General features: G+C 40.3%; 1 protein-coding gene across 1 annotated transcript; it reads left to right on the plus strand.

The window, feature by feature from the left end:
* Positions 1–19,055: 19,055 nt before the first annotated feature.
* LOC136216772 (CENP-B homolog protein 2-like) lies at positions 19,056–20,615 on the plus strand. Its single transcript, XM_066003332.1, has one exon. The coding sequence runs from the start codon at positions 19,056–19,058 to the stop codon at positions 20,613–20,615; it is 1,560 nt and encodes a 519-aa protein (XP_065859404.1).
* The last annotated feature ends 3,579 nt before the right edge of the window (positions 20,616–24,194 follow it).

Consider the following 24,194-nt stretch of genomic DNA (forward strand, 5'->3'; position numbering starts at 1 on the left):
AAAATTCTAGCTGACCGTTTATTGGATATTGCTTGCACAATTGTTTCTAAAAACCAATTTGGTTTTATCAAAGATCGCAGTATCTATAATTGTATTGGTGCTGCGTCGGAAGGAGTTAATCTACTAAAGAAACATTGTTTTTGCGGAAAAAGTGGATATCAGAAAAGCGTTCGATACCATGGATTGGAATTTTATTTTATCTGTCCTGAAAGCTTTTGGGTTTGATTTAAAATTTCGTGACTAGCTTCTGAATATCTTTGCCTCTTCTAGAATTTCTATCTTGATGGGAGGTGCTGCGCACGGTTATTTCGCTTGTTCGAGGGGTGTCAGGCATGGGGGTCCGTTATCACCCATTATTTTCGCCATTGCTAAGGATTATATGAGTCATTATTTAAATCGTTTGGTTGAAACGGGCAAATTAAAGCATGCGGAATATGTTTCTGATGTCTTGTTTCCTAGTCATGTTTTATATGTTGATGACACTTTATTATTCTGTAAAGCTACAGTTCAAAACATGAAAACTCTTAGGGGTTTTTTCACTCTCTATGGGAAAATGTCTAAGCAAATTATCAGCTGGGATAAATCTGAAGCCTTCTTTAGTCCTTCTATTAATGCTGCTAGAATTGCGACTCTTTCTAATATTGTTCATATCCGAGCTAGAAATCTCTCGTTTATGTATTTGGGTGTTCCTCTTTTCTTTGGTGCTCCGCGTAAACAAATGCTTCAACCAATTGCCGATAAAATTCTGGCTACCTTTTCGAGATGGAAGGGTCGTAGTCTCTCTATGGCAGCTCGGGTGACTCTGGTTAATTCGGTGATCAAGTCCTTTATTCACTCCTTTATCATTTATAAGTGGCCCAGAGTCTTCTTAAATTTATGACAAGAGTCATTCGTAATTTCATTTGGACCGGTTGTATCTCTGAGCGGAAATTAATTACTACACCTTGGAATCTTTGTTGTTGTTCTTTAAAATACAGGGGCTTGGTATCTGTGATCTCCATTCTATGAATATGGTGATGTTAGGAAAATTGGCTTGGGATTTTGTTTCGTCCAATGATTTTTTAATTGCTCTTCTTAAGAAACGATTTTTTAATGCTTTAGGTTCTGTGAGTAGCTGTCCTATTTTCTCCTCTATTTGGAGTTTGATAAAAAAAGATGTTTGTAAATCCCTCTTGATTGACAGCTTTTGGAGTATTGGCGATGGGGAGCAGTTGAGTTTTTGGACTGGTCGCTAGTTAGTACCAACGGTGGCTGCTCAGCTGAATCTCTCTTCTAGTTTGGTTCGATCGCTTACTGATAGCGTTGCAGATTTTCTGCTCGACGACCGTTGGCATGAGCTTCTACCTCTTCCTTCGGATGTTTGAGATAATATCCTTGTTGTTCGTCCTTGTAGCGGCTCGGTTGACTTTGCATTTGGACTGTTGTGATCGATGGGGAATTTACGGTCAAGAAATATGCTAAATCTCTTGTATCTTACCAGCCCATTCGCTGGTGCAGCTTTATTTGGCAGCCTTTTATTCCTATTTCGCATGCTATGCTATTTTGGCGAGCCTACATAAGGTATGTTCTTTCTCCTGACATTTTATAACGTAAAGGGTTGAATATTATTTCTCGTTGCTCATTGTGTTTATTGGCCTACGAGGATTTGGATCACCTATTTGTTCATTGCCATTTTTCTAAAGCGTTGTTGATGCGCGTTTTACGTATACGTGCATGTGAAGGCAGGTGTACCTTAGTCGTGTATCAAGTAATAAAGTGAAAGTGGAGTATCGTTCCCACGAGGATGGTGACTATAAGTACTAATCTATTTGCTTACTATCTATTATTTAAACAACCGAAATGTAGAGTTTGTTGGACAACCAAGCTAAGACTTAAGCAAGAAATGAAATGAAAATTACACAAATTACGTGAGAAATTACTTATAATGAAAGAAACTAAGGCTTCTAGCTTCACTTAACCTCTTTGTTTGGTAATAACACTTAACCCCTTTTAAGTTGTTTTATCTTTTTTAAGATGGTGATTTTTCTTATTAACTAATAGATTATCGAGATTGGCTCTAAACTCTCGATTAGTTACTTTCCTTTGGTCCGGCTCAAGTAATTAATCTAGAGAAGCATTAAGTTTTATTAATCTAAACCTTTTTAACCTACTGTACCTTGGTCCGGCTAAAGTGATTACTTAAGATTCAAGAAAAACTGCTCGAGTAATTAGTTCTAAACTTTCGATTAATTACTTTCCCTTGGTCCGGCTCAAGTAATTAATCCAAAGAAGCATTAAGTTTTCTTATTTCGAAACCTTCGATTTATTATTTTCCCTTGGTTTGGCTCAAGTAATAAATCTAAGATTTGTAACAAGATTCATGAAAAACCTTGGAAAACCAATAAGCCACACTAAATGGTCATTAGGTCCAACTTATGAATTTTGATTAATCAATTTAATCACGGTCAATATAAACGATTAATTATATTCAAGTAGAGAGTTGGCCCATCTCCTACAAGCATTAAGAATCATAAGTTAGTTCTTAAAAAGGATAAAGATAACTTAAATAGGTTAAATGTAATTACCACATAATTGAGGTTAAGATCCACTTTTAGCCTTAGTTAAGGGGGTTTTAGCCCATGATTAGATTAAAACACACCTTAGAAAGATAGATAATGGAGTTCATAGTAATAAAGAGATTAAAGTTTAGAAGAAACCGTAATGACGATTGCCGAACGAACTTCTTCGATAACTTGAAACTTACTTTTATTAGATGAACTTTTGCACAAACAACACTTTGAGAATAATAACAACAATTACAACAACAAAAACAACTGATTCTTAAGGAGAAGAATCAACAAAATAACATTATAGATGGAAGAATTAAGCCTAAGCTTGGTGTGTCTTCAAATGGCACCCAATGTCTCCTTTTATAGTAAAATGGTACACATAATTCCAAGACCAGGTCTCCTTATGGCCTCCCACTCCCTAATCTTATGAATTTATCCTTTAAGAGAGGATGGTCGAAGACTTTGACAATTTAGGAGTTGAAATGTGTAAAGGTGGGAAAAGAATCATAGGCTTCAACATGTTCATCACCTTTGGATAATTTTCTAGGCCTGATACACTTCGAATTTGGAGAATTTACTATTAGTCACTTATTCATATTTCTCTTAGCTTTCCAACGCATTTCGAATCGCCTCAATGCGAGTCCGTATGAGGGATATACGTTGAAAATACGAAAACGTGTCAAATTTGTCCTAGTGTGAACAATTGGACGTTTATCTTACAGCACCCATCCGCGACGAAGTGTATGATGATGTCACTAAAACTTCTTTTTTCTGGTCCCTTTACTCCCGAGTTGTCACTTTGAACCCCGACTTGGTTATTTATGTCGAAAACCTTGCGAAAGTGCCTAAAAAGCACACAAAGTGGCTTAGATATATAAAATGAATAAAATATACAAAAACCATTATTAAAATTTATTAAAATGGTATAAAATAACTAGTAATTAAATACTATAAATGCTATAAATTACGATGATAACAATTGTGGACCTCAATAGCTTCCATTTTTCAGACTCGGATAAAATTGGATGACACTCTCAAAGAGTTAATTAGGGATACTATCAAGGCTAAGTTCAGTTTACAGATTCGTGCTTTATGGAATTCGGTGATTGTGAACGTTGTTTGGCTAATCTGGCGCACTAGCAATCTGTCTTTTTTTGAAGGCGAGACTACTAGCATTTTTCTCTATCTTCATCAGCTTTGGGCTCTCATTCAGGAAGCAAATGTCTTTTCCCATGGAATGGTATCTAATTTTTTGAAGGACTACGTTGTTCTGAAGCATCTCTTCCTTGATGCTAGACGTCCGGGCAGTCCTAAGATCATTTTCGTCATTTGGCGGGCTCCTCCCCCTTGTTGGATTAAAGTTAATTCGGATCGATCTGTTTTTGGCAATCCAGTTGTGGATGGAGCTGGTGGTGTTTTTCGTACAGCCCGTGGTTTCCCAAGAGGTTCTTTTTCGTTTTCCGTTCAGACTTCGCTCGCTTACATTGCCGAGCTTCGGGCTACCATTTTTGCAATTAAAATTGCTTGGGATAGCCGACTAGTTGTGATAAATAGTCCTTGTGGTTCGATCCTGTGCTTAGCACTGTATTACTTGCTGCGATAGGATACACTTGTCCTATTAACCGCTATATATTTTACGAGCATCACATATCAAACATTCAAGAAACACAACAAAACCTCTTCTAGGGGTAAATTTCATCAATGGTGTACAACTTTTGTCCCATTTCACAGTTTGGTGTACAACCTTCATTTTGTCTCACTAATATGTACGACCTTATAGGTGACCTCCCACTTTGGTATACAGCAGGTAAAAATGACCGGTCAACGCCTGGTCAATGTGACACGTCATCATTTTCATTCAAATCATTAATTAAAGTGGGACCCATAAATTATAAAAAATTGAATTTTTATCATTTCTCTTTTTTACCCTTATCCTTCCATTTCTTCATCTTCTTCCCTCTATTTCTTTCTCTCTCTCTAAATTTCTTTCTCTCTCTAATCCCTCTCTCTAAATTTCTTTCTCTCTCTAACTTTGGTGGACTGGACGGAAAATGGAATACCTTTCTATGTTTGGGCTCTTGGACATTCTAAAAAAAATTCAAACCACCTTGCTTATACCTGGTAATGAGCTGTGGCCACATCTGAACCCAAATAGAAAGTATTTAAGAAATGAAGATGCAATTAAATAAAATCCATAAGTAAAAAGGAAAGTATTAGTATAATGAATACATTATGAGTACTACAAGGATAATGGATGGAGCCAGAGAATAAAAGCTCTCCTTTTCCATTAATCAACAAAGATCTTCAATTATAAGAAATGTTTTTAATCCCCTACTCATCATCATCCTCAGGTTCAGGCTCAGAAATAGCTGAAGAGAGCAGTAAAGAAAAAAGGGCGGCAACCAAAAGGTAATGATGTTTAGTTATGGTCATAGTTAGAGTTAGTGTTGAGAGAAATGAAGTTAGTAAAAAGAAAGAAGTGGGAAATAATAAAAAGGTATCTCGTGTTATCCTTGAAAATAAGTGATGCGAACATCCTAAATGGGATCGCTGATCACACGCGCTCTGGCGAATCCTCAGACATCAGACCCACGGAGGTTGTATCTAGGAGGGCGGATCCCTAGGACATACGAGCAAGGCGGATCTAGGAGTACACAAGGAGGCGAATCAACATCTTCCCCTGGGCGGATCTCTGTTTACTTCCTTCCGAAGTAATTCACCTAACAACCCTGACAATCTGTACCTGTACCATTGTACTGATTATCGGGGCGTATTACCTATTTTACCCTTTTGCTGTTAGCCTTATTGTAACCCTAGTAGGGGTAGTCCCTGTCCTTTCTCTTATCTTTAGGGGAAGTATTTAAACCCCCATTTTTGTAAGGATGAACTAACTTTTATCAATTAAACATTATTCTCTTTGAGAACCGAGGTTTATACCTTATTATTGGGATTCACTCCTTCTAGTTTAGCTAGAGAAGAAACTCTTTATTGGTTTACGATTAAAACCTTCTTAAAAACCTTTCAATCTGTATCAGTTGGTATCAGAGCCGATCGTTTCCTGACTCGAAACTTCTTTTGGCAATGGTTCAACCTCGACAACCGCAAGATTCCATGGAAACCAGTGACCGGAGATATGAGGAGCTGAAGGAGCACCTCGCGGAGCAGATCCAGGCCAACCATGAGCGGCAGAGGCAAACCGACCAACGGTTTCTGGAGCTGGCTACCTCCTTAGAAAACTTCAAGTTGGAGGTTCGGGCTCTAATCCGACCAAACGCGGGAGGATCAACCCAGAGAAAGGAAGGGGTTCCTGAACAACAGCTTCCATAAATGGATCTTAGGGATCCTGAGGTAAGAAGACCCAACTTTGTCCTTGTGCATAACGCTGATAGTGATAGTGATGACTTTGAGGGTATCGGGAATGATGATACCGTTAGAACTATGAGGGATGTTGGGCCTGTTGACAACAGACGTGTGGATGTTGCTAGAGTATACCCAGGTCTAGGAAACTTTGATAGAGATGATGCCTTTAAGCTAAAAATAGACTTACCGTCTTTTGGAGGCGAACTGGATATAGAGGGATTCTTAGACTGGTTATCGGAAGTGGAACGTTTCTTTGAGTATGCTGGGATTCCTGATGAGAGGAAGGTAAGACTGGTGGCGTATCGCCTGAAGGGTGGCGCATCAGTTTGGTGGGATCAGATGAGGGAAGAAAGAAGAAGAGGGGGTAGAGATCCGATTAGATCTTGGCTACGGATGAAGGCGATGTTGAGGGAACGGTTCTTACCGCCGGATTATGAGCAGTATATTTACAGCTCCTACAGGGGATGCTCTCAAGGGACCCGAAGTGTCCATGAGTATACTTCAGAGTTCTTGAGGCTTTCGACGAGAGCCAACTTGTCTGAAACTGAAAGCCAAAAGACCTCTAGGTATCTAGAAGGGTTGAGATACAACATCCAGGTTCGTATTGGCACACAGATGGTGGTTCGGGTACAAGATGCCAGGAATTTAGCCCCCAAGGCTGAATCTCAACTAACCGGAAGATCCAGGAGATCCGCCACTACTGAGTATATGCCGGGAGGAAGAGATAATATGAGGTCTTATGACAAAGGCAAGCAGGTGGCGAGTGCCAGTGGGGCCAAGGTTAACAGTGTGGGAAGGGGATCTATAGGAGATACTAGGCCATACAAGGAAGCACCTATACCACCTAAGAGCAACAATCCGTATGCGAGGCCAGCGCCTTTCAAATGTTTTCGGTGCAATGAGCCAGGCCATAGATCCAACGAATGTCCTAGGAGGAAGAGCGCCAACATGGTGGAGAGGTATGAAGATGACTATGACGAAGGGGATGAAGTATTTTGTGAACCCTTAAGAGAAGATGATGATGAGGCGGATGAAGAGAGATACGCCATTCATGTGGTACGGCGTTTGTTAGTCTCCAGCCGGATAGAGGGAGATCAGAGGCACAGACTATTCAGGACCCGCTGTCTTGTGAAAGGGGGGCGATGCAATGTGATAATAGATAGTGGGAGCTAAGAGAACATTGTGAGCAGCAGCGCAGTTCAGAAATTCGGGCTGTTGGCGAAGGCGCATCCCGACCCCTATAGGGTGGGATGGATCAAAAACGTGGGTGACTTAGGGTGACCCAGAGATGCAGGGTACCTATTGTGATTGGTGATTATAGTGATGAAGTCTGTTGTGATGTGGTCGATATGGATGCCTGCCACCTATTGTTGGGCCGACCCTGGCAGTTTGATAACGATGCCATCCACGCAGGAAGAGAGAACACTTACAGATTTGTGAAGAATAGGGTGAAGTTCGTACTTACGCCAATGATGAGAGAGCCAAAGGCCGACGAGAAGTCTACCTTGGTAGTCTGTCCTACACACAAATCATTTGTCAGCGAATGTGAAGAGAGCCAGATAGTGTATGTGGTAATGGTTAAGGCGAATCACGAACCCTCCCAAAGGGGCGAAAGGGAGATGCTAACTGAGGTGACCCGCCTACTTGACGAATATCAAGATCTGTTCCTTGAGGAATTGCCAAGTGGGTTACCACCTTTGAGGGACATCCAACATCATATCGATCTTGTGCCCGGGGCTAGTTTACCAAGCCTCCCCCATTATCGAATGAGTCCAAAGGAAAATGACATCATGAGGCAGAAGGTGGAAGAGCTCATTGAGATGGGCTACGTTAAGGAAAGTATGAGTCCATGCGCCGTCCTAGCCCTACTTACACCCAAGAAGGATGGATCTTGGCGGATGTGTGTGGACAGCAGGGCTATTAACAAGATCATTATCAAGTATAAATTCCCTATTCCAAGGTTGGATCATATGCTAGACCAACTTGGCGGATCCCGAATTTTCTCCAAGATTGATCTCAGGAGTGGTTATCATCAGATACGAATTCGATCTGGGGATGAGTGGAAGACGACTTTCAAAACCAGAGATGGATTGTATGAGTGGTTAGTAATGCCATTCGGGATGACTAACGCTCCCAGTACATTTATGAGGCTGATGAATCAGGTGCTCCGCCCGGTAATTGGCAAATTTGTAGTTGTGTATTTTGATGATATTCTGATTCATAGCCAGACCTTGGCGGAGCATGTGGAGCACTTACGGGTAGTGTTTGACCTATTAAGGAAACATCAGTTATACGCCAACACTAAGAAGTGTGACTTCGTCATGGAAAGTCTGGTTTTCCTTGGGTTCGTGGTTAGTGGCGATGGGGTTCAAGTTGATGGAGAGAAGGTAAGAGCCATCCGAGAATGGCCTACTCCGAGGAATGTGGGGGACATCAGGAGTTTTCATGGGCTAGCAACCTTTTATCGGCGATTCATTAAAAACTTCAGTTCTATAGTCGCCCCATTGACGGAATGTTTGAAGAAGGGAAAGGGGTTCGAGTGGGCAGATGCCCAAGAGAAGACCTTCGCCCTAATCAAGGAAAAGTTGAGTACAGCGCCCGTGCTGTCATATCCCAATTTTGATAAACTGTTCGAAGTTAAGTGTGATGCCAGTGGAGTTGGGATTGGTGGAGTCTTGATGCAAGAAAAGAGGCCCATTGCATATTTCAGTGAGAAGCTTTGTGAGGCACGGCAAAAGTGGGCCACGTATGATCAACAGTTTTATGCTGTAGTGAGGGCGTTGAAAGTTTGGGAACATTACTTGGTGGGGAAAGAATTCATCCTCTATACTGACCATCAAGCTCTCAAGTACCTGGGAAGTCAGAAGCAACTTCGAAGCTCCATGCATGCCCGGTGGTCCGCCTTCATAGATAAGTTCCCCTATAAGCTTATCCATAAGGCTGGAAAATAGAACAAGGTGGCGGACGCCTTGAGTCGAAGGGTGTCACTAATAAAGACAGTAAACCTGGAGACCGATTGTTTTGAACACATCAGAGGAGAATACTTGGCGGATCCTGACTTTGGCAGTATCTGGGAGAAGTGTCAACACCAGCATGGGGATGGGGCGTATCACCTGATGGATGAGTATCTCATGAGGGGCAACCAACTTTGCTTACCCTGCACTTCCATCCGCGAGAAGGTTATTCGTGACCTACATGGCGGATCCCTTGGAGGACATTTTGGGCGAGACAAGACATATGAAGCAGTGAGTTCCCGTTATTTCTGGCCTAAGATGAGGAGAGATGTTTCCTACTTAGTAGAACGATGCTATATTTGCCAGACCGCCAAGGGACGCACTACAAATACTGGACTGCAGTTACCTTTGCCTGTGCCAGAGACCATATGGGAGGATTTGTCCATGGACTTTGTCCTAGGGTTGCCCAGAACTTAGAGAGGCATGGATTCCATCTTTGTTGTGGTTGATCGGTTTTCAAAGATGGCCCACTTCATACCTTGTCGTAAAACTAATGATGCCTCAGCGACGGCTAAGCTATTCTTCAAAGAGATTGTCAGGCTACATGGCGTACCTAAGAGCATTGTCTCGGATCGTGATATGAAGTTCCTCAGTCACTTCTGGCGAACGTTGTGGGCTCTGTTTGATACGTCTCTGAAGTTTAGTACCACCGACCACCCTCAAACAGACGGACAAACCGAGGTGGTCAATAGAACTTTGGGAAACTTACTGCGCAGCAAATGTAAAGATAAGCCCAGGATGTGGGATGTGGTTTTAGCCCAAGCTGAGTTCGCCTACAACGGCTTTGTACATTCGGGAACCGGGAGATCCCCATTTGAGGTAGTATACACAAAGACCCCAAATCACGTCCTTGATATAGCCCATCTTCCTAAAGGAAACGTGACTGCCAACCAGCTGGCTAAGGATTATGTACAGATGCACCAAGAGGTAAGAGAGACTCTTGAGGAGAGAAATCAGAAACTAAAGGCTAAGGCGGATGAGCACCGTCGGGACCTACAGTTTGAAGTTGGGGATGAGGTTATGGTATATTTGGGCAAAGAGAGACTCGCCAACGCCACAAGCAGCAAGCTTCGGCCTAGGAAATACGGGCCATATAAGGTCACCAAGAAGATCAATGCCAATGCCTATCATATAGCATTGCCAAATTGGTTTGGTAAAATCTCACCAGCGTTCAACATTTGTGACCTTAGCCCGTGGAAGTCGGATGGCCCTTTGGAGTTCAACACAGACAAATCAGTACCGAATTCTTTTAAAGAAGGAGAGAATGATGCGATCATCCTAACTGGGATCGTTGATCACACGCGCTCTGGCGGATCCTCAGACATCAGACCCACGAAGGTTGTATCTAGGAGGGCGGATCCCCAAGACATACGAGCAGGGCGGATCTAGGAGTACACAAGGAGGCGAATCAACATCTTCCCCTGGGCGGATCTCTGTTTACTTCCTTCTGAAGTAATTTGTTGGTCCCTTATAACGTTACAAGTATAGTTCTAAGGGGGGTTAGGAACTATTTAAAAAATTTTGTTAGGGCAGACTTCTTTTTCGTGAGAAAAAGGTTTTAACAGTGGCGCTGAGTGAATAGCAAGATACTGGCTTAGTCAACTGGTGACTAGGTCAGTTTCTTTACTTGAGTCAGGAGATAGCACTTAGAGTCTATTCCTGAGCTCAGATATTCAATGCGCACAACTCAGCTTGACCTCTTTACTTGGTCAGTTTTTGTTTAAGCAAGCAATAGATATATAAAGGAGTTTAAGGTTAGAAATATGTTACTCAGCAGATTTATCCAGGTTCGGCCTCTAAGCCTACGTCCTGTCCCCGGAACACGTTCCGAGCTTTCGAATTCTCTACTGAGCTCTTTAACGGTAGAGCATCAAACCTTTTACAATCTTAGAAACTGAGTATAACAAGAGTACCTTCCTCTATACCTCTACTCAATCCTAATCTCTCGCTGAGTACTCAGCCTCTCCTTTCTAATTCTAGAAATGATAAGTGTTTGTCCTAAACAACGATTGCTAAGACACCTTAGATGATTGAATAATCACTCTAGACTTTTACACAAAAGATATGAAATTTAGTGTAAGATTGCTTTGCTTTTTCTTACAGAACTTTGAGTAGAATTTTGGTCAGCGTAATGGCTTGATCGAGTTCTGTGTCGAATGAAGCAACTGAAGGGCTCTATTTATAGAGACGTCTGAGGCATCGGTCATTTCGAATTTCGAAATAACCGTTGGAGGGAAACGGCTTCCTGTCGTTGTCACCCAGTCTTGCTCAGAGCTCTCGGCCAATCAGATTTTGAAGGAAATTAAGGCTAAGGTATTGCAGCGGAAATATAAAAATTTTAGCCTATTTCCTTTTAACCATAGGATCCGTTAATCGTTATTTCATATAAAGAGGGATAAGAAGGAATACCTTTCGATGAACAATCTACCGTTGTTAAAGAAGCGCCCACAATTCTTCTCCGAGATTCCAACCACAAAGTATAACACGGTGAGGTTAAGATGAAATCAACCCTTATGAGATGCAACCAAAATAGATTGCCTCTAATTAACCAACACAAGATCAAAGAGAAAAGGAGATGAATGAGATTAATCAATTGACGGAAGCCGTATGAATTCTTTTCCACGAACTAGGGGATGCGAATTCACTCTCTCTCTCTTTTAATGTAGGTTTCAAAAATCACATAAAGGGGAGTTAGGAGGCTTAGTCGAAATTCTCATAAGGAGGGGGTATATATAGTCGCTTGTATCTAAACCCTAGTTAGATAGGAATAGGTTACTTAATAGGAATTCCATTCGGAATAGGATTCCTAATTATTATCTTATAATATATCAAATACATTTAGGATAATAATAAATAACCTAATTGGATAATAATAGGAGTATATTAATCTAATTAAAACTCCTAACTTAATTATCTCTTAATTAATTTAATTCACAAACCTAATCAAATTAGGATTAATGGAATTAAAATAATTCCTTATTTCTATATATAAATTTCGGCCCCCTCCATTTAAATGGGCCTTACTGGGCTCAATTGGGCTTCCATCTATTAATCACATCCATCTCTCTTTTGGTTCCAAGTCTTATGTGTGATCCATTAGGTTCTTACTACTTCTGGCCGTATGCAACTATTAAATTAATTTCTTCAAGAATTATATTTAATCCTTGCATAACAGAATGATGTACTGAGTATGTTATTGGCAAGTCTGTAATCATTCCCCCAGAGTCCGTTAAGAAGACAGGTTGATTCTGTCGTTAACCCTTCCATATTAGTTACAGTATAATTCGATCCTTTATCAACTATATCCTTGAACTGAATCTTATGACTATGGGTGATGTCAAGTCACATATAGCGAGACGTTCGTTTTACTTGTACAGGCCGAGTCAACTCAAATAGATAGGTTAAGTGAAATCTGTATTTCTACTCTTAAGCTATCACCTTGCAAGGATTTAGAGTCGAGTCTTCCACAAGCGATCCTTGGATATATCTCCCATTAATCGGGAGTGATAAATGCTCAATCCAATGTATAACTACCCTGACATTACCTCCTGTGACACCCAACCTTTGCAGTTCACACCCCAGAGTCATCTCTGTTAAGGATCGTGGGACCACAGGATCAAAGTCTCACATTCAGTAATTCAAGATGACCAATTAACATTCCTTTGAGTCTGAGGATTACTTATACCTATTAATACCAATGAGATGAACAGGTGACAATGATGAATCTACCCATCCTGTTATCTCAAATCGGATCCCCAATCCTAATGAACGACGTTTCATCGGATCTATGTAACTGTCCAGATATCTATATATATGAAGCTTATGAGATCAACTTTCTGTCGGACAGAAGACATTGTTACATACAAGTCTCAACAGTGATATATCAATCCTAAACATATCACTTGACTTGGGGTGGTTTTAAGTTTATTAGTTTATTATAAAGTTTTGTCTCACTACATGCTTGTATGAACACTTTATAATCACTTTAAACAAACTTACGGATTTCCTTTTATTAGACTTTATTTAGTGCTTAAAAGGGATGGCCTTTATATAGTTATAAAACATATATCTCATTTAAAACAAATGATATAAAGAACAATTCATTTACATTAAGTTTGTATCATGCAACAATTGACTATAGGACACTAAACCCCAACAGATTTGAGTATCTTCTGTCCTCGGTCAGCTTTTGGTCAGCTCGGCAGAATGTCTCTCCATTTAGGGTAAGGTCAACTAGACAGCATTCTGTGTCTTCTGAACTTTGCCCAAAGTGGAAACACTTTGTCTGGAAGTTGTTCTTGCTCAGCTGTTGTCTTGTACTCTTTGTCGAATCAACTCAGCAGCTTCGTCCCGAAGTTGCTCAACGAAGGTCTTCTAGATCCTTCTTCCGCTGAGCTGCGTTTTGTACATAACGACAGCGTTTTGACATATGCGGGCCGAGTTGCCTTAAACTGTTTGACTTGGGCTTTGACTTCCGTATTGGGCTTTGGGCCTTTTAATCTTTGTGTCTTATAAACAATTTAACTCAACATTGAACAAACACATTAGTAGAATAAATCAAAGCATTTAAACTTAGTGTGTTTAGAATATTTTTTAATTACACTTAAACAATTTTGTCAAATCAAAATTATGTGGAAAGGTGTTTCAACAAACTCCCCCATTTTGATGTTGGCAAAACTATTCAGCGAAGAACTCAGTATTGAGCTCCCCCATAATAGTTGACCTAATATAACTCAGCAAACTCCCCCGTCAGGGTTGAGCTACTGACTTAGTTTTACTCTAAACATTTAAAGGTTTAATCGAGTAAGTCTAAGGTCAGTTTTCAGATATAGGTCAGTTTTCAGATATAGGTCAGCTCATGGAACATATTCTATTTTACTCAGTGTTTAAGTGGAAGTTTTAACATTCAGAAGGCGCTGAGTAATTTGTTGTTCAATGAGTCTTATAAGACAATGTTTTATAAACATACAAGTCAATGTCAAACATATTATCAGCATTGGGTACAATCAATAAGTTTTATAAGCATTAAACATAGTTGATGTAATTGAAGATACATAATAACTTAATACTCATCATCATATATAATAACTCATAACTCAGGTTTTGGAGAAAAAGATGCAAGTATTGATATTAATAGAGGTAGTCAGCGTATACAATAAAAGACAAAAGAAGAACATAGAGACTACACACATAGCATATACTGAGCTAGCTGACGCGGCCTCGCGCGGTTGTGGAGCGAGGCCGATCTTAGGGATAAGTGTACCCCGTCGTTATCAAGTAATAAATTTCTGGTTTAGTCCAGGTTATCGTCCACAGGATTTATTTCTGCAAGTATCGAGTTACTTGGTTTCAGGTGTTATCTAGGCTTAGGGGGTTTTGAGTTGGTTTTTCTAAGTTAATCTACTCCTAGGTTGAATTATACTATTCCTAGCTAAGTTATCTGATTCTAACTAAGTTATTCTACGCCTAATTAAGTTACTCTACCCCTAATTAAGTTAAACTACTCCTAAGTGATCTTTTACCAATGCAATTATCCGAAGGAACATGAAGGGATACAATGATAATTAAAATAGATTGTTTAAGCAATTGAATTAAAACCTAAGTCACTTGTGTCCGAGGCCATTAACCCGACCTATCCTCCTAAAGTCCCTAGTTCGTGATTCCCTTGTAAGGCCGAAACTAGCTCTAAGGCTCAGCAATTTGGGCTTAATCTTCTATAGGGTCGTCAATCCTATAGGCACTAACTAGGTCAGATTCAGCTCGCAATATGTGCCAACTTGATTTTGGGATTATCGAATGAGTTAAACCAATCAGACAAAGTGTAAGACAAAGATTAAAGCATTAAAACAATTGAATGAACAAGAACTATAATATATATCAAAGATGAAAGTATTGTCACGAAGTTACAATGAGCCTAGGATTCATAACATGTATCAGAGGCTAGACAGAATATAAAAGAAGAAAAATCCCTTTCAGGGAACCTATCTACCAATGCAGGCGTCTTCCTAGGACTTAAGGATGGAGCTTGAGCAATCCTCGGTGAACGGAGCTTCGGAGGTGTCTTCAATGGAGGTTTGAAGGATATGGAGGAGGTGGAGAGGATTTCTCAAGATGAAAAGCTAACAAAATTACAAAGATAAAAGATACCAATTTACATTGGAAAAACTCTATTTATAGGCGTGGCTCGGCCCTCTTTTTGACCTATTTTCGTGTCCTTATGCAGGTAGGAAGTCGTGGGGTCCGTCGTGGCATCGTGGGGGCGGAATTGGTCTTTTTGACCAATTCCCGCAGGTCTGCTCACCGAACAGGGCGAGCTGCTCGCCGAGCAGGTGCTGCTTGCGGCGAGCAGCGCCCTGCTCGGCGAGCAGGCATCCTACTCGCCCGAGCAGGCCTCTGGTGGCCTGCTTGGCGAGCAGGCATCCTGCTCGCCCGAGCAGGCCTCTGGTGGCCTGCTCGGCGAGTAGGCCTCCAGGGGCCTGCTCGGCGAGCAGGCATGGCCTACGGAGGCCCGCTCGTCGAGCATTCTTGCCCGGTATGCCCCCGCGTGCTTGTCGACTTCCGTCGATGCCTTTTTCGTCCGAACTTATACCTGCGCATGTACAGAAACTCCAGATAACATTAGTCCAAAGGCTAAATTGACCCGCCAATCACTTATTTTGAGCAAACTCTTCGTTTGGTGCGACTTTTGACGGACCAATTAGCTTCAAAAGATAACGGAATTATACTATGCATGCTATTTTGGCCGTAATTGCCTAAATTGGTCATAAAACGAGCCTAAACAACGAAAAATAAATAAAACGTTTCCAATTCCTAACTAACTCACACAAAAGCATTTAAATGCGAGACATGCTCGCTTATTAACTAAATAATGCTAAAACCCGTCCTAAAACCGTACCCAAAGATAGGGGGTTTTGACCCCTATCAAACCTCCTCGCACTTAAAACTTTACTTGTCCCCAAGTAAACTAAAAAACTAAACCTGCAATCACAAGCAAGCTAGAAAACCTCCCGGTTTGACTAGGTGCTTGACACAATTTCGAGCATCTGTAATTACATGCATTCAGAAATACAAAGTAGAGACACGATATCCAAAAGCCGCATTTCAATTATCATAGGTCATAGTTTTAAGTAAAAGGACACATGTTCAATTAAACGAGCTTGAGGGGATCGCTAAGTAAAACACCTCACCATAGGTAGTTCACTCAATTCACACAATTTTGGTGGCTAAAGTGTTTACTCTCGGCTTATGTTCTTGCTTAGGATTACGTTGATTTTGCACGTTCATCCGAGTTCCTCTACTATGCTATATGACTCCGATGATATCAAAAACAGCCTCGAATTTGGGTTGTAATGTGGTTAGAGGGTTAAAGGTACAACAAGGGTTAATAGTTCTAGCGCTAGAAAAACAAAGTTCAAATGGCTTTAGCAAATATGAAGTGACTGAGCTTTTTATTCATAAATTTTTTTTTGAGACGTTTTGATTTTAAGAACTGGGGAACGAAGTTCTCCCCTTTTTGTTCGTCTCTTTTCTTTTCTTTTCTTTTTCTGTTTTTCTTTTCCTTTTGGACAGTAATGCTCATTCACTTCTTAGCCTTTTGGCTTGCTACTTTGATGCCATAAACAAAGATAAAGCGCTAGAAACGACAAAGACTCGATGTGAGCTTTGCAAAAACTTTGGGTTAAGTAACAAACCAAGTGATGGCTTGCAAAAATTGGGTTAGAACGAAAGAAAAATCTATAAACTACAAAAATATAGGCTCAAAGGGGCTTCCTAGAGTGGATGAAAAAGAGAAAATAAGGTAAAGAAAAGGGTTAATTCTAATGAGGCTGATTCATCGTTTATCATCTCAAATCATTGCATGTAGGTTCAACACAGTATTAGGTGCAAAATCTTTTCCACAAGTCAAAGCATTCACACAAAAATGTCAAGAAAAAGAGCTTTTTGATGTTCGCTCTTAGGCTCAAATTCAACTCACAATTCTTTGGGTTTCAATTTTGTGTTTACTAGTTTTTCCCAAACTCAAGTTCAACATCACATGCCTTCAATTCTTAAGTTATCTACCTAAGTAATGATTTTGACATTTCTTCAAAAGTAGGGTCTAAATGCAAACTTTAGCTCATGCTTTTACAGATACAAGGATTGTGTCCTACACCTAAACTAGTTGTCATGCAATTTTAGATTCGGTTCTCAGTCCTCAATGACAAATAATGAAGTTTAGATTCGAAGGAGGTTCACGGTTTTAGGTCCTAAACATGCAAAACATAAATAAAACCCGAAAAATGCAAAACTAAACTAGACACGACGCAACAAAAATTTTAAAAATTATACAATTTTTGTAAGTTTGTCTACCCCTCCTCCTCACACTAAAAATATGCAATAAGTTCCAACATTGCATCACAAACCATAAAGTACAAGTGCAAAAAGTTAGGGTGGAGAAGACAACTTACTGATTTTATCGTAATCGCCAAAAATTTGATGATTTGCGGTGCCAATTTTCAGCCTTGAAAAGTTTTATTAAAACTTGGGTTGCCTCCCAAGAAGCGCTACGTTATAGTCGGTGAGCTCGACATAGAATTCCCTCATAGGTGTATGCTTCTACTCGCGTTAGGAACTCGAACTCCTTAACAAATAACCCGTACCTACAAAACGGATTAAGAGCCTCAAATAAGTTTAATGAAAGTAGGAGGCCGAATTTAAACATATTATGAAAAAGTTTGGTTTGCTCCCTTTTGGATTCTCTTGGTAGGTCGAAGAGAATGAAAACTTCTGAACAAGGAGTGAATCCAAACTTTTCGAACTTTTGAGGAAAAGGTAGTTGATATACACAAGCTTCGATTTGATCATTTATTTCTATTACATGATTTAGAATTTTAGATTTTGAACCGGGGTTGCTTACCGCTTCCGGTTCTTCACTTACCTTGAGTGATGCATGTGACAGTGGACTTGGTTCTACCTTTTCGTCATTCCTCAAAGAGATGGCTTGAGCTGATTCCCTTTGTGGGATTTCTATGTTTTCCTTTATGCTTGGGAGGGCATCTCGGGAGTGCTCTTGCATCTCATGGTTTATTTGAGCCAATTGGTTGCTCAAGTCCTTGCAAACCTCCTCATTGATTGTAAGTCGGGCTGATATTCCTTTCAAAAGGGACAGCACCTCATCTCGTGAGCTAGAGGGTTGTGGAGGAACTTGGCTTGCTTGTTCGTAAGGGAACATTCCCAATTCGTTTTCCCTGTGCTCATTAACAAACCTATTTGGAGGCCTCAACATGTTAGGGTTCCCGTAGGACAGATTTGAGTGTTGAGGTCTCCTCCAATCACTACCATAAAAGCTGTAAGAATTGGGGTTAGAATTATACCTTTGGTGATTACCCACAAAACTTACACTTTCATTGGTGTTGAGGCTCAGTTTCGCCATCAAGATATCCATTTTCTCATTTAAGTCGGCCATGGAGGGATTGGGAGCCTCATTCTCCAGGGCATGAATGTATTGTCTTGATGGGATAGTAAACTTTTGAGCTTGCCACTCGACTTTTTCTTGCCAATTCATTGATCAGAGAACGCTGAGAAAAAGTGAAGTTCTAGCACAAAAGTTGATAAGTAACAGTATACAGATATGAACAAGTATAGAAAAGTATAAAGAAATTATATACAGTAAAACCTCTATATAGGAATACTCTATATAATAATAACCTCCAATTTGTTATAAAAAATTTCGGTCCCAACTTGGGCCGGTTATAAATAAGAATAACCTCCCAAATGTTAATTGTTATACATAATCCAAGTCCCACCTTTAGAAACTATACCTCTATATAGGAATAATTATGTAAATAATGTATATATGTATTAAGGATTTAAACAAAATTTATTAAAAAATTTAAAAATTATTGAGATTAAATATGAGTTGGCACACAAATTCCAACTTTAACTATAAATTCTTACCATTTTCCCATAAAACTCTTTTCTTTATGTATTGGAAACTAAACTCAAAACTCTTCCAATTCTTTAGGTATTGGAAATAAAACTCGTAGACTTGATATGCTAAACATTAATTTGTTTTATTAATCTATTCTATTGTACATTGTGTATATAAACCAATTTCAAGCGACCCCATTTCATATTCCTTTAATAATCAACCATGCCTCCAAAAGAAAAAAATCGAGTTCATCTCACGGAAGGTATTCGTGGTGAGTTGTGCAAAATGAAAGAATCAAATCCCAATTTGAATCAAAAGCAATTGGTAGAATGGTTGGAAAATACTCATGGTCTGAAAGTATCACAAGCAACAGTATCCAAGACACTCAAACGTTCTAAAGATATACTCCAAGAAGAAGTGGTGTTGAACCCAAGTGCAAAACATCAAAGATTGGTGAAGTATCCAGCTATGGAATCTGCTCTTTATGAGTGGTTTGTATCCCATCAAGAGCATGTCAATATGAGTGGGGAATTATTAAAAGAGAAAGGCAATTATTTTTTAAAAGAGTTATACTCATTTGTATTTTCAAATGGATGGCTAGAGAAGTTCAAGCAACGACATGCAATTCGTTCCTTTCGGCGTTTTGGGGAGAGTGGTTCGGTTGACATGGAGAAAATTGAAGCTGTTTTGCCAAAAATAAAAGAAGAATTGGACAAATGGCCTTTGAAAGACATTTACAACATGGACGAAACTGGGTTATTTTATCGGATGCAAGCTGATAACTCTCTTGCAACAAAACAATTAGAGGGACGAAAGCAGAATAAAGAGCGGATTACAGTTGCTGTTTGTTGCAATGCTGATGGGTCTGGCAAACTTCCGCTTTGGGTCATCGGTAAGTTTTTAAATCCAAGATGCTTCAAGAATATTAATCGTGATAGTCTCAACTGCAAGTATCGAGCAAATTCAAATGCATGGATGACATTTTTAATTTTTAATGAATGGCTTCAGTGGTTTGACAATCGTATGGATAGGAATGTTTTACTTATCTTGGATAATTGTACTACACATGGAAAAAAAGAGAATTTTCCTCTACTTCGTCATACAAGTGTGATGTTCTTGCCACCAAATAGCACTTCCAAAATCCAACCATGTGATGCGGGTATTATTAGAAATTTCAAAGGTTACTACCACCAACGATTTAATCGCCAACTTTTGAAAAGAATAGAAGATCGTGTTTTGGAACCAGCAAAGATAAGTATCCTTGATGGAATTGTAAATGCAGTTGATGTATGGTCAATTGATGTGAAGCCACAAACAATTGCTAATTGTTTTAAGCATTGTAAAATTAAGACTTTTGATGCTGATGAAGGACAAGTTGACAAGGAAATTGAAGAGGAAAATAAAAGAGTGATGGGAAACTTGGGGGCACAGATTAAAGAACTTCACTATTATAATGTAATGGATATTAATGAATTTCTTGACCATCCAAGTGAGCAGCAGGTCACTTATACTTTAAGCGACGAAGAAATTGTTGCCGCAATTAGGCAAAGTGAGCAAGAAGATAATTCTATGGATGATGATAGTGTAGAAATAGAAAAAATTTCATCCCAAGAAGCTTTCAATATGCTTGAAAAATTAGAAGCGTTTTGGATTCAACAAGAAAGTGTTCATGCGAGTGAGTTATTAAGTACCCGCAAGCTTAAAGATGTAATCGCGAACATAAAAAATAAATCAATGTGTCAAACAACGTTGCATAATTACTTTTTGAATAATAAAAATTAGAGAGTTCTTATTATTGTTAAATTTATAAACTTTAAGTGTTGATTTTTTTTTTGGGTACCAAACTCTATATAAGAATAACCTCCCAATTGTTATACAAATTGTCCGGTCCCAAACGTATTCCTATATAGAGGTTTTACTGTATCAACAAGTATAGACGATATAAACAAAGATATTTACAATGAATGCCTAAACTAACAAATCGACCTTTGGTTCGATATTACAGAAGAAATAAATCCCCGGCAACGGCGCCAAAAACTTGACGCGGCCTCGCGCGGTTGTGGAGCGAGGCCGATCTTAGGGATAAGTGTACCCCGTCATTATCAAGTAATAAATTTCTGGTTTAGTCCAGGTTATCGTCCACAAGATTTATTTCTGCAAGTATCGAGTTACTTGGTTTCAGGTGTTATCTAGGCTTAGGGGGTTTTGAGTTGGTTTTTCTAAGTTAATCTACTCCTAGGTTGAATTATACTATTCCTAGCTAAGTTATCTGATTCTAACTAAGTTATTCTATGCCTAATTAAGTTACTCTACCCCTAATTAAGTTAAACTACTCCTAAGTGATCTTTTACCAATGCAATTATCCGAAGGAACATGAAGGGATACGATGATAATGAAAATAGATTGTTTAAGCAATTGAATTAAAACCTAAGTCACTTGTGTCCGAGGCGATTAACCCGACCTATCCTCCTAAAGTCCCTAGTTCGTGATTCCCTTGTAAGGCCGAAACTAGCTCTAAGGCTCAGCAATTTGGGCTTAATCTTCTATAGGGTCGTCAATCCTATAGGCACTGACTAGGTCAGATTCAGCTCGCAATATGTGCCAACTTGATTTTGGGATTATCGAATGAGTTAAACCAATCAGACAAAGCGTAAGACAGAGATTAAAGCATTAAAATAATTGAATGAACAAGAACTATAATATATATCAAAGATGAAAGTATTGTCACGAAGTTACAATGAGCCTAGGATTCATAACATGTATCAGAGGCTAGACAGAATATAAAAGAAGAAAAATCCCTTTCAGGGAACCTGTCTACCAATGCAGGCGTCTTCCTAGGACTTAAGGATGGAGCTTGAGCAATCCTCGGTGAACGGAGCTTCGGAGGTGTCTTCAATGGAGGTTTGAAGGATATGGAGGAGGTGGAGAGGATTTCTCAAGATGAAAAGCTAAGAAAATTACAAAGATAAAAGATACCAATTTACATTGGAAAAACTCTATTTATAGGCGTGGCTCGGCCCTCTTTTTGACCTATTTTCGTGTCCTTATGCAGGTAGGAAGTCGTGGGGTCCGTCGTGGCATCGTGGGGGCAGAATTGGTCTTTTTGACCAATTCCCGCAGGTCTGCTCGCCGAGCAGGGCGAGCTGCTCGCGGCGAGCAGCGCCCTGCTCGGCGAGCAGGCCTCTGGCGGCCTGCTCGGCTAGCAGGCATCCTGCTCGCCCGAGTAGGCCTCTGGTGGCCTGCTCGGCAAGCAGGCATCCTGCTCACCCGAGCAGGCCTCCAGGGGCCTGCTCGGCGAGCAGGCATGGCCTACGGAGGCCCGCTCGTCGAGCATTCTTGCCCGGTATGCCCCCGCGTGCTTGCCGACTGCCGTCGATGCCTTTTTTGTCCGAACTTATACCTGCGCATGTACAGAAACTCCAGATAACATTAGTCCAAAGGCTAAATTGACCCTCCAATCGCTTATTTTGAGCAAACGCTTCGTTTGGTGCGACTTTTGACAGACCAATTAGCTTCAAAAGATAACGGAATTATACTATGCATGCTATTTTGGCCGTAATTGCCTAAATTGGTCATAAAACGAGCCTAAACAACGAAAAATAAATAAAACGTTTCCAATTCCTAACTAACTCACACAAAAGCATTTAAATGCGAGAAATGCTCGCTTATTAACTAAATAATCCTAAAACCCGTCCTAAAACCGTACCCAAAGATAGGGGTTTTTTACCCCTATCACTAGCCTACATCTATTTCTTTTTCTTTTGCTTAGACTGACTAAGCTCATGCTGTGTTCTAGCTTGTTCTTTCTCCCCCGTTTTGTGAGCATCGAGAGGAGGAATCCTAAAGGCGTCGGTTAAGACGGCTCTGGTTAGTTCCATGGACAGCACCTTAAGTCTATTGGCGCTTTCATTGACGCCATCAAAGATAGCAACTCCATCATCTGAGACCTCTGTGGGTATATTGAGTTCAGCAGCGCTGATCATGCTTACTATGAAAGCTTGAGTTTTACCTATCCAGGTAATTGCATCTAACAGACCAGCATCGACTTGATGAAATGTCTTCAGTAAGGCTGAGTCGTAGTATTGATGTTGAATGTTGCTGTGACGTACATGGTTGAAGGTTTGTTTGGTGACAGACAATATCTCATTTTGCTTCATGGCGTCAGTGTCCATCTCTTGTTTGTTCAAGTTCAACAATCGAACAGCCTCTCCAATTTGCTCCACTGAGCATTGAGAATAGGAGACCATTTGCTCGTTGGTCTTGATTTGCTCAGTGTGAAGCTGAGCAAAGAGCATTTTGACTTTATCAGAAGTTGCATATCGCGTGTTCGCAGCTGACAAGGTCTGAACTTGACCTTGAAGAGTGTTGAGGTGTTGAACTATTGTCAGCTGGAGCTCAGCCAGCTTTGTGATGGAATCCTGCTTAGGTTGCTGTGCTTGAATGGAGACTATGACACTCAGCAAATCCTTGAATCCCTTAACTTCATTTAGAAGCTGAGTTACGTGGGAGAGCTGAGTTGTCTCAACAGTAGAAGACCCAGCAGCAGGTGGAGTGGTTTGATGAAGGTCTTTAATTAATGTTTACACCGAGTCGATGATTCTTTTACCAGACTCGGTGGCATGCAAGTAGCTGAGAGAGCCTTCATTAACTTGCCTAGTTTCCTCAGTATGACCGGTTGGAAGAGGAGTCAGAGAAATAACATGGTCAGTGACTGGAAGTGTGTTTTCAATCTGCACTTGAGTCTCGGGTAGAGCTGATTGATCGGCAGAAGTGTTGATTGGAGAAGAAGTAATCCGAATGCTGTCTGTGCTGACTGGAGTAGGAATGTCCTGAGTCAGCACAATGCTTGGAGTAACAGCATTGATGGGAATTTGCTCCATTTGGCTTGTAGAGTTAGCGGAAGCATTCAAGTCGGCGTGTTCCTTTGGTGAAGAAACAGAGGCTTGCTTTTCAAGAGAAGCAGATGGAGTAGAAGATGTTTGTTTTCTGAAAAATTTCAGCTTGAGTGTAAAAGGGTCTTTGGTCGGCTTCTGGATAACGAGGTCAGGGACAGTTGGTTTTTGAACAAGAAGGTCAATGACAGACTTCTGACTTGCCTTAACTAATCTTCTTCTGCGAGGAGGAGTGACAGCTTGGATAGACTCTCCTGAGTGAGAGGGGGAAGTTTCTTCTTGATCAACATTGGGTTGGTCAGGTTCTTGTTCTTCTCCAGCAGCCAACTCAGTATTGGTTGGCTCAGCTTCAACCTCACTAGCTGTCTCCTCGGAGTCAGTATCATCACTGTGTTCTTCTCCTTGTTCATCATCTTCTTCATCATTGCCATCTAACTCTTCCTCAACTTGTGCAATGAACTGATCATCC

The sequence above is a fragment of the Euphorbia lathyris genome, chromosome 2, assembly GCF_963576675.1.
Source record: "Euphorbia lathyris chromosome 2, ddEupLath1.1, whole genome shotgun sequence".
NCBI lineage: Eukaryota > Viridiplantae > Streptophyta > Magnoliopsida > Malpighiales > Euphorbiaceae > Euphorbia > Euphorbia lathyris.